The 10,436-nt window shown below is 44.0% G+C and overlaps 4 protein-coding genes across 4 annotated transcripts; 3 read left to right on the top strand and 1 right to left on the bottom strand.

Annotated features, from left to right (window-relative positions):
- Positions 1 to 396: 396 nt before the first annotated feature.
- On the bottom strand, positions 397 to 1,897 carry LOC118424659 (ADP,ATP carrier protein-like). The gene is made up of 2 exons (XM_035833317.1): positions 1,678 to 1,897; positions 397 to 1,474 (listed from the first exon to the last, which is right to left on the bottom strand). The coding sequence occupies exons 1-2, from the start codon at positions 1,783 to 1,785 to the stop codon at positions 701 to 703; spliced, it is 882 nt and encodes a 293-aa protein (XP_035689210.1). The 5' UTR covers positions 1,786 to 1,897; the 3' UTR covers positions 397 to 700.
- An 804-nt stretch (positions 1,898 to 2,701) lies between these two features.
- On the top strand, positions 2,702 to 3,949 carry LOC118424660 (ADP,ATP carrier protein-like). The gene is made up of 2 exons (XM_035833318.1): positions 2,702 to 2,928; positions 3,142 to 3,949. Exons 1-2 carry the CDS (start codon positions 2,821 to 2,823, stop codon positions 3,913 to 3,915), a joined length of 882 nt encoding a protein of 293 aa, XP_035689211.1. The 5' UTR covers positions 2,702 to 2,820; the 3' UTR covers positions 3,916 to 3,949.
- A 2,309-nt stretch (positions 3,950 to 6,258) lies between these two features.
- Positions 6,259 to 8,969, top strand: LOC118424870 (kelch repeat and BTB domain-containing protein 11-like). The gene is made up of 2 exons (XM_035833677.1): positions 6,259 to 6,843; positions 7,827 to 8,969. Exon 2 carries the CDS (start codon positions 7,905 to 7,907, stop codon positions 8,967 to 8,969), a length of 1,065 nt encoding a protein of 354 aa, XP_035689570.1. The 5' UTR covers positions 6,259 to 6,843; positions 7,827 to 7,904.
- Positions 8,970 to 9,199: 230 nt separating this feature from the next.
- LOC118424871 lies at positions 9,200 to 10,436 on the top strand. Its single transcript, XM_035833678.1, has 2 exons — positions 9,200 to 9,405; positions 10,016 to 10,436. Exons 1-2 carry the CDS (start codon positions 9,224 to 9,226, stop codon positions 10,434 to 10,436), a joined length of 603 nt encoding a protein of 200 aa, XP_035689571.1. The 5' UTR covers positions 9,200 to 9,223.

Below are 10,436 nucleotides of genomic sequence, written 5' to 3' on the forward strand. Positions count from 1 at the left end.
ATCCATCCATCCATCCATCCATCCATCCATCCATCCATCCATCCATCCATCCATCCATCCATCCATCCATCCATCCATCCATCCATCCATCCATCTACACTTCTATTCACTATACTTCATTCATTCATCCATATCTTATTCCATCAATCAATGAAAAATCAGAAGTAATTGAGCCAATAGTATTGGCTCAATTATTTCTGATTTTTTACTCATGCGATGCTTCATTCATTCACTCAATTATTCATTCAATTCATTCATCCAACCACTAATCATCTAAATTCGCCATTCATTCATAATATCCTAGTTACACAGTAAATGGAATATCAAGCACAAAGACCAGTAATATAAAGTTTTAAACATTTATTTATTCATGTCAAATAACATAACATGTAGTAATTCAATTACAACACACCTTGTTAATCTTGTCATTGATTGATGATACAAAACTATACATTTTCTATTGGGACCTTCAAAAATATCAGTATGAAAATAGACATCTCTGTAAAACTATAGTCTATACATTTGTATATAAATACATTCTCTTACTTGACATCGTCAATCTAGGTATCATACTTAATTAATAAAATACTATTTACTCGTTTCATACATTGATAGGTATACATGTCGACATTCTCTAACGTCAACATTGAGCGTCGGATCTGTACTACTCAACTATGCACCGCCGTTAGGATGTTGTGATTTACAAGACCTTCTTGATCTCGTCGTACATGACCAGCACGAAGGCGCCGCCCATACCGCGGAGGATGTTGGAGAAGGCTCCCTTGAAGAGTGCGGACGACCCCTCGGTCTTGATGATCTTGCTCCAGCAGTCCAGGGTGTTCTTGTAGAGGATCTCCTTGCGGCCAGACTGCATCATCATGCGGCGCCGCACGGTGTCGAACGGGTAGGAGATGACTCCGGAGGCGGTGGTCACTCCCTGGGCGATGGCCCAGGTCAGGAAGAAGTTGTCGTAGCCGGCCGGCACCATGCCCTTGGCGGTGTCGAAGCCGCCGAAGTAGGCGGCACGGTAGACGATGATGCCCTGGACGGACACTCCGAAGCCGCGGTACAGCCCTTGCATCCCGTCGGCCCTGTGGATCTTCTTCAGGCAGTCGGCGAGGCCGTTAAACTCGCGCTTGCCACCGCCTCCAACATCAGCAGCCAGGCGGGTCCTGGCGAAGTCCAGCGGGTAGACGAAGCACAAGGAGGTGGCCCCTGCTGCACCGCCGGACGCCAGGTTTCCGGCAAAGTAGCGCCAGAACTGGGTCTTCTTGTCCACGCCGCCCAGGAAGACCTTCTTGTAGGTGTCCTTGAAGGCGAAGTTCAGGGCCTGGGTGGGGAAGTAGCGGATGACGTTGGCCAGGTTGCCGCGCCACAGCGATGCCACGCCCTGCTCCTTGGTTACGCGGGAGAAGCAGTCCACGATCCCCTTGTACTGCTTGTCCTTGGGGATGTCCTTTGACACTGCCTGCACCTGAACATTACAAAAGAAAACGCAAAGTTAGAGCTAGCTTGAGACAGATGAGACAAAGACTATCTTACAATTAATGTCAGCGTTCTAGAACATACAACGCATTGGCCAAAAGTTTTAGAACAAGCGATTGTGTTTCAAAGTGTAAATATAAAGTCTACAACTCTTAACAAAGTCGCAAAAGCGAGACAAGGAAATGTTCTTACCTGCAGCAGCAGCTTGACTCTCTCGATGGGAGCCACCACAGTCTTGGAGACCCCGGCAGAGATCCCTCCAGCCAGGAAGTCCTTGATAAATCCGAATGCGTCAGACATCTTGATCACGTTCGATAGTAGAAGTACGAAATTCCACAATCAGGAAAATTTCAAAATCGCTCTGCGAAGAGTTGATCTCTCGGAGATTCAATCGGCAAAACTAATGGTCAAGTACGATTTTGGCCTCCTTTTATACCCTTGGGTGACCTGGAGAACAATGGACAGCGGGCAGGGCGCTCCGAGATGCCGCGATCTGATTGGCTGATGCAGATACGAGGGCAGGGCACTCTGCCCCCTTCGTCGGGACGGTCGTCGTGCTCCGGGCAGTCCGCCCTTTTAACCCTTAGTTCCTATTGGTCAGGAGAACAATTAAACTTTCAGCTCGGCCTCTTCATTGGTCTGATTTCTTTCCACTCTGATTGGCTTGTGCCCTTAATATCATAAAGGTATTGTGACGTCACAAAAATTGAAAAATTGCGACAAGGTGTGAGGATTTTGATATTTCGCCATTTCACGCCACCAAATGACGCCGTGTCCTGGTTATTCTTGGTCTCAGATTTTAATTATAGCAACTGGTATCCTAAACGTGATCTTGCATCTCTTCTTAGTCAGATTAAGGCTATAATTTCAGCATTTAGACATCATTTTTAGACTCGATGCACACTGCCGATACTCCAGGCATTTTATTGCGTCACAAAGATATTGTCTAAGAAGCCAATGAGGGTTCAAGAAAACAGACCAATAGCAGAGCTGGACTGCGTAATGCCCATCGTTCTAATTGTCCTTTTGGCCAATGAGAAGTAAGCAATCAGTGTTCAAAAGGGCAGACTGCCCGGGGCACGACGACCGTCCCGACGAAGGGGGCAGAGTGCCCTGCCCTCGTATCTGCATCAGCCAATCAGATCGCGGCATCTCGGAGCGCCCTGCCCGCTGTCCATTGTTCTCCAGGTCACCCAAGGGTATAAAAGGCGGCCAAAATCGTACTTGATCATTAGTTTTGCCGATTGAATCTCTGAGAGATCAACTCTTCGCAGAGCGATTTTGAAATTTTCCTGATTGTGGAATTTCGTACTTCTACTATCGAACGTGATCAAGATGTCTGACGCATTCGGATTTATCAAGGACTTCCTGGCTGGAGGGATCTCTGCCGGGGTCTCCAAGACTGTGGTGGCTCCCATCGAGAGAGTCAAGCTGCTGCTGCAGGTAAGAACACTTCCTTGTCTCGCTTTTGCGACTTTGTTAAGAGTTGTAGACTTTATATTTACACTTTGAAACACATTCGCTTGTTCTAAAACATTTGGCCTAAGCTTGTTCTGCGTTGTATGTTCTAGAATGCTGACCTAGGTTAATTGTAAGATAGTCTTTGTCTTTTCTGTCTCAAGCTCTAACTTTGCCTTTTCCTTTTGTAATGTTCAGGTGCAGGCAGTGTCAAAGGACATCCCCAAGGACAAGCAGTACAAGGGGATCGTGGACTGCTTCTCCCGCGTAACCAAGGAGCAGGGCGTGGCATCGCTGTGGCGCGGCAACCTGGCCAACGTCATCCGCTACTTCCCCACCCAGGCCCTGAACTTCGCCTTCAAGGACACCTACAAGAAAGTCTTCCTGGGAGGCGTGGACAAGAAGACTCAGTTCTGGCGCTACTTTGCCGGAAACCTGGCGTCCGGCGGTGCAGCAGGGGCCACCTCCCTGTGCTTCGTCTACCCGCTGGACTTCGCCCGGACCCGCCTGGCTGCTGATGTTGGAGGCGGCGGCAAGCGCGAGTTTAACGGCCTCGCTGACTGCCTGAAGAAGATCCACAGGGCCGACGGGATGCAAGGGCTGTACCGCGGCTTCGGAGTGTCCGTCCAGGGCATCATCGTCTACCGCGCCGCCTACTTCGGCGGCTTCGACACCGCCAAGGGCATGGTGCCGGCCGGCTACGACAACTTCTTCCTGACCTGGGCCATCGCCCAGGGAGTGACCACCGCCTCCGGAGTCATCTCCTACCCGTTCGACACCGTGCGGCGCCGCATGATGATGCAGTCTGGCCGCAAGGAGATCCTCTACAAGAACACCCTGGACTGCTGGAGCAAGATCATCAAGACCGAGGGGGCGTCTGCACTCTTCAAGGGAGCCTTCTCCAACATCCTCCGCGGCATGGGCGGCGCCTTCGTGCTGGTCATGTACGACGAGATCAAGAAGGTCTTGTAAATACTACAAAATCCTAACGGAGATGCCAGAAATGCTAGACATGCTCTAGATTGAATATTTTACCGCATGGAATGATATGTTTTAATTGTGAATGTAGATTAACGATGCTAAGAAAGAGAATGTATCTATTTATAATTGTATTGAGATGTTTATTTTTGTATTTCTATTTATATAACCCAAGCGAGGAAATGTATGTAGTTTCTGATATTATATCCTCAATCAATGAAAAGTTTAGCAATGTTTTTATGTAACATTGTAATGAAAATATTATTTTTGTATCCTTGTAATGTATCAACATACATCGTATTACATGTTACGTTATTTTGATGAGAACAAATAAAAGCTGTAAAACTGTATCACTGGTATTTGTGTTGAATAGTCCGCTTACTGACTGACTAACTCATTATGAATGAATGAATGAATGAATGAATGAATGAATGAATGATGAAATGAATGAAGAAATGAATGAAGAAATGAACGTCTAAGCTTGAATGAAATTGATTAATGGTTGAATAAATTAGTAATAGTTTAGTGAATAAATGTGTTAATATAAATACAGGAATGATTGAATGAATGAATGAAAGGACTAAGTGAACAAGAATTCGACGACCCCATACCTTCACCTAGGAATATTATTAGAAACTTAGAAAGTGTGCAAATCGCCTAATTTGCATACTATATGGCTTAATAGCTCAATTCTACATCACTTCGTTATGTCTACATGTATACACGTAATATTGCACATTTCTATAAACAAGTGATTAAAGCGCTTCCCACACCAGGTGGTACACAGGGTGGCACCCATCTCCATTTCAGTAGCCCTGGGGCCACACAACTTTGTGCAATCACTACAGCAGGGGGGTAGTCCACAGGTAGTGGTTCAACTTTCATACTCTTTCCCAAATGCTGAGTGTTCAGCACAGAAAGCAGTACTAGTAATGTTTAAAGTCTTGCCCGGTAACGAACTCCCGACCTACCGAATGCAATGTGAACACTCTACCCACTCCGCCATTGCACATACGTAAGACACATATTAGACCACAGCAAGTAAATTTTATGGATGACATCAGCGCGTGCATTAATTTTCGCTTGGTTTCAGAAAAAAAAATGTTTTTCTTCTGCAGGGATGGTCAACATGACGATAAAGTACCAAAATAAGCAAATATGTTGTGTTGTAGCTTAATAATTGTACCTGTAGAAGTGACACTTGCGAGTTACCCAGGGCTGTAGTTGTAGAAATGAAACTTATTGGATAGATGTAAAAGTGACACCAATATGGAAGCCATGAGTGTGGTTACCAACTCTGTTGGTGATACCGGCCAGTCTACCACACTAGTGTCACTTTTACCACACCAGTAGGTACGGAATCGATCCACCATGCAGTACTGTGTTTTTCTCGTGTATCACAGGGACTTTTGGCTTTTCCAGCGAAAATTCTAAAAGCTGTTTCGTTGAGTAGACTGATGATGTTTTCAATTGTTCATGTACGCTCAACAGCAGGAGCACCGGGAGACACAGATGAGAAGATGGTTCTAACGTTTGATGAGTTTTTGCTGACAACCACACAAAGGCACTGTATCAAGCGTTTTTTTGAAAAGGGCAAAAGAAAAGGCTATGAAGTACAGGAAAGTAAACTCAGCGGTTGATCATATTTGAGTTCTTTCTGAATCAGTTTCAATAAGCCCCTGGTAGCGAGAGATTTTAAAACACAGGCTACTAAATCTGGAACAGTCTACCACCGGACATACGCACAGCCCCAACTCTGGCTTCCTTTAAGAGAACGGACTTGAATCATGTAGCAGTTTCTATCATGTATTTTGTATGTAATACTATGTTAATTGTGTATATAGACGTATAGGACTTATAAGGGCTCTAAACGATGTAACTGTATCTCTGTTATATACTTTGTCTGACCCTTGCTTCTTCCCTCATGACCTCAATGAAAAGCGGCCTCCAGGCCAATTTGAGCTTTCATGAATAAATAAAGGTTCAAACAAACTAATCGTTGGCCATCACAGACGCTTCATGCAACCATCGTCATATGATTACATAATGCCTGAACCAACAATATATCACAATCACACAGTGCGGAAAACGATTCCATTACTTAGAGGGTTTCGAACAGGATTTATTATCGTCCAAAATATTGTGTACTGGGCAAGAGATTGTAAGCTATATAGTGAATGAATAAGCAGTGTCAAGGGCCAGGAAATTTACTGCCGCCATTTTACGTGGCGTTGCAAATAACCTAATGTTACATTCATGGTCGCGAGTTGTGGTCGTCCTAAAATAAAATACAGACATGATAGATAGAGCAGCATGTCAGTCTGTCGTCCTTTCACACTCTCAACTTGGCCTTGGAGATATATTTGTCCTGCGGACATTCCGTGTCGTCCATTTCTCTAGACCATCACATTTTCTGAATGTTGATAGTCTGCTGCAACCTCCATGTCCACGGTATGGGGCCGTTGTATTGACTATAGGGTCGTTGTGGTGTGAAGGACTGTAGGTTTTATATTATTCTAAAGACCGCTGGATTATAAGTGCGCAAGTGTGCTGTAAGACTTACAAAGAGAGACCGTCTTAGTACATACGCATACATGTGCATATGAATTTTTTTCTTCTTTTGACGTTTTATGATTAACGTTTTCAACTTAGATTATCTATGGGTAGTTAACGCAACTCTATGATCTGTATTCATCTATGCCATTTTATGACCACCATAAACAAAGATAGTCGTCTTAGTTGCCCACTGAGAGACGATACACACAACATTCCACCTGCCTCATATGTCAAATACATAGTGCATTCCCCGTGACTATCTCTAAGGGGGAGGGGGGCGAGCACCTGTTGTTCCTTGCTAGTTGTCAGTTGTCGGACGGCAGCACTCGCAGACCACGTAACACTGTAGTGGGCGTGAATTTTCAGGTAAGGACTGTGCGTTGTCGACATGTCTTGTCATGTTAAAACGAAATTGTGAATGCAACTTGTATACCATCAATGCACACTAAGCAGTTGAGTCTGAAAAGTTGTTGAAGTATGCTAATTTAGATATCATTTTCGCTACCGGAGCTTACGTTAGTACCAATATGTGTTATATAATGTTTTCGTGTCCTATTAGAACTCATTCCATGCCGTCTTCTGCTTTATTAGTAGACTGATGTGTATCCTTCACAAGAAGGCTAGAAGCAAAGAAACCCTACAAAAAGTTGTCACGGCCAACTTTCAATGAAAGACACGCAAACGTTGACAACGTATGTGTAGTATGAAAATTAGCGGCTGTAAAAACTGACCTTATTTCATAGATACATATATCCTATAGACCTGCAAGAAATATATATGATGTTATTTGCAAGAATTTATCTTTTTAGCTAACTTTCAGCATGTTTGGCATTTTTGTACCCTTTGTGATGAAATCATTGTGGTTAATACATGAATAAAATGTTGAAGTCTAGCATATAAACGTCCATCATTGGAAGACAAGCTAATATCAACAGATACTATTGAGGTCATCATGTGGATGATTGACAGGGTTAAGACCTTGTCTGACCCCAGTGTTATGGCATGTAGTGTTTACTATGTGTCCAAATTGTCTGTCACCGCAATAATAACATTGCATTGAATAGATAGCACAGTCAAACTCAGACACAATAAATACGAGCGACAAAGGCCAACCAAGAGAACAGACGAAATATATTTATAAATGGCCATGCAATGACAGAAAAACAACCATATTATGAATAATGTAGCACACGTTTGTAAAGTCTTTATTTAATCTTCAGATGCTAGCACTTGACTCAACGGGTAACTACATCCGGCTTCAGTATACTTATTCATGCTTGGAATCATTATGTTGATAGGGGACTGTTCTCTTGTATTAAATATATTGTGTATTATTTTCTTCTCCGTAGGTTCGATTGTTTCTCATAATACCTGCCTGAGACATTTCCTTCACAGCAATCTCAAGTAACTGTATTTACTAGAAAATAATGGCTGCCTTGAGATCTTCGACTCGAGGGCTCGACCAGTTGCCATGGGAACGAAAAAGTCTGGGATCTCAACTGACGTCACTGGAAAAATCGTCTGATGAAGGAAAGAGGAAGGGATCGAGAAGAGCGTCATTTAGGAGAGTCAGTTTCAATCAGCCAAAGAACGGCCTTTTTGGTCTTAGAGTGGACGAAATCTGTGTTGTTGTCGACGACAAACGACTGAATATACAGAAGAAAGTTCTGTCAGAGGGTAGCGAGTATTTTCGCGCGCTGTTGGCTTCGGGAATGAAGGAGAGTAAAAACAGTCAGGTGGTGTTGCACGGAGTGTCACTGGAAGCTTTCCAAGTCATCGTAGAGTTTTTGATGTCAGGAAATCTTTGCTGCAACTGTGTTTCAGTCGAAGAGGTCCTGGATACAGCGGTGTTTCTCCAAATGGAGGGTCTGCTTAATTACATGACGAGAAACATGACAGTTGCCACGTGTGTCGCCTGTCTGCGCATCGCAGAAAAGCATTTCATTCCCTCCCTTGGAAACGCAGCATATCGATTTATGACAAAACATTACATCCACTTGTTGAAATCAGCAGAGTTCGACAGGCTACCGACGCTTCAAAAGAGACGACTAGCGACCTATAGACACACTGCCGTTCCACCTGCACCGTTCGAGCGGAACAATTCCAGTCAACACTGCCACCTTGCGGAATACGACTCCACTGCAAAGCAGTTTATGTGTGCGGTGGGAAACTACTCCGTGACGTCACCGAAAAGTCCTGATAACCCGCGTCCTCTCAATGTTTTCAATCACATGGAAGCCAGATGGCAAAATTTCTGCAAAGTACCTGGCGAACTCAGCACACATGGCTGTTCTATGTGTGTCATACATAACTTCTTGGTCATCATTGGCGGATATACAAGCGCACAGAGGGACGGTCTCCAAACGGAGGCCTTTGTTTATGACCCCCTGTTTAACACGTGGTCGATTTTCCCGTCTCTTTCAACGCCAAGAGCTTTGTTAGGATTGGCTGTGGTGGAGGATCATGACGTCATCTATGCAATAGGTATGTAAAGTGATTACGTGAAGTATAAACTTATCTAAACTGCAAGTAAATTGCATTCATTTTGTCATGTCTTTCTTAAAGCAAAGGTTTATAGCAGAGGTATCTATTCTATGTATGGCATCAATTTATCATTTCTTAGCCCCATGGTCCAACAGTATGTCCATAAAAAGAATCGTAGGGCACACTTCTTGCATTGGCCAATAGTTTATCTCGAACGACCCATTGATGATACATGTATTTGCCAGGTGGGTCCATTGTAAAGATGGACTCCAGTGGACATCCGTTCCCTGAACCGCTAGCCTGTGTAGAAGTGTGCGACCTGAGAAAGGGAACATGGAGGGAGGGGCCCAGGCTGCCCAAACCAATCGTCAGATCGAACGCCGTCACGTGCAACAACACGGTTTACACGAACATCTCCTCACCGCAAAGTGACGTTATCTACAGGTAAGCACAATGCAATTAGATTTAGATGCTTAGAACTTGTCTGACCATGTTTTGCACGTAACGTTACTTTGAGCTCTAGATATTTTCAACTAAAAGCTTTTCAGTGCAAAGGACCGGTACAAGCGACTGTTTGCAGATTTGTAAGAGCTATACAGTAACAAGGAAAGGTACAAACGGATGTTAACAGATTTTCAACTAAAAGCTTTTCAGTACCATGGACGGGTACAATCGACTGTTTCCAGATTTTCATGTTAAAGTTTTGCGGTATCAAGGACGGGTACAAGCGACTGTTTAGACATTCAGGTAAAAACTTTTCAGTGTCAAGGACAGGTACAAGCAACTGTTTACTACAGATTTTAAAGTAGAATATTTTCTGTGCCAATGATGGGAACAAACAACTGTTAGCAGATTTTCAAGTAGGATATTTTCAGTAACAAGGGCAGCACAATCAACTTTTCTGTTAACATTTTATGGCAGGTTTTCACTAAGGCATCCTTGTTGCTGTTGCTTATATTGTAAGCTAACTGTCACTCATACTGTTATAATCGATCTATCTGCTTCCGATGAATTGATCTGTGCCAACGTTTTGTTTTATTTTGTTTTGTTGTAGTCTCTCAACGGATAGAAACAAGTGGGAGAGGCTGACCGTCGTTCCCAGGATAAGGTTCGTGACTTCCATGACGTCATGGGGCGACAAGCTGTTCGTGATTGGTCAGAGAGCACATGACTTCGAGGTTGACCCGATGTGTTTTGACCTTGGTTCTGAGGAATGGACGACGCTGCTGTATCGTCTGCATGTCCCCCAGCCACTCAGGGTTGAGGAAACGCCGTGTTTTGACGATTTCACCATCGTGTCAAATGATGGGGAGGGAAGTTATCTGTATATCCTGACTCAACATAGGACGCATAGATATAACCTTGCTGAGGAAAAGTGGGAAGATCTGGGTCTTCCTGGGTGTCCTGGGTCAGGGTCCTACAGGGTGGTGACCTTGCATGTTCCAGTATCAAAAATGGCTCCCTTTCAGCACTGA

This window comes from Branchiostoma floridae, chromosome 10 (assembly GCF_000003815.2).
Source record: "Branchiostoma floridae strain S238N-H82 chromosome 10, Bfl_VNyyK, whole genome shotgun sequence".
NCBI classification, from domain to species: Eukaryota; Metazoa; Chordata; class Leptocardii; order Amphioxiformes; family Branchiostomatidae; genus Branchiostoma; species Branchiostoma floridae.

Bases quoted from the DNA above. Each gene is read 5' to 3' on its own strand.
- LOC118424659 (XM_035833317.1), bottom strand. From the start codon at position 1,785: ATGTCTGACGCATTCGGATTTATCAAGGACTTCCTGGCTGGAGGGATC. The intron at 1,475-1,677 runs GTAAGAACATTT...TGTAATGTTCAG, and splicing joins GAGTCAAGCTGCTGCTGCAG to GTGCAGGCAGTGTCAAAGGA.
- LOC118424660 (XM_035833318.1), top strand. From the start codon at position 2,821: ATGTCTGACGCATTCGGATTTATCAAGGACTTCCTGGCTGGAGGGATC. The intron at 2,929-3,141 runs GTAAGAACACTT...TGTAATGTTCAG, and splicing joins GAGTCAAGCTGCTGCTGCAG to GTGCAGGCAGTGTCAAAGGA.
- LOC118424870 (XM_035833677.1), top strand. From the start codon at position 7,905: ATGGCTGCCTTGAGATCTTCGACTCGAGGGCTCGACCAGTTGCCATGG.
- LOC118424871 (XM_035833678.1), top strand. From the start codon at position 9,224: ATGGACTCCAGTGGACATCCGTTCCCTGAACCGCTAGCCTGTGTAGAA. The intron at 9,406-10,015 runs GTAAGCACAATG...GTTTTGTTGTAG, and splicing joins CAAAGTGACGTTATCTACAG to TCTCTCAACGGATAGAAACA.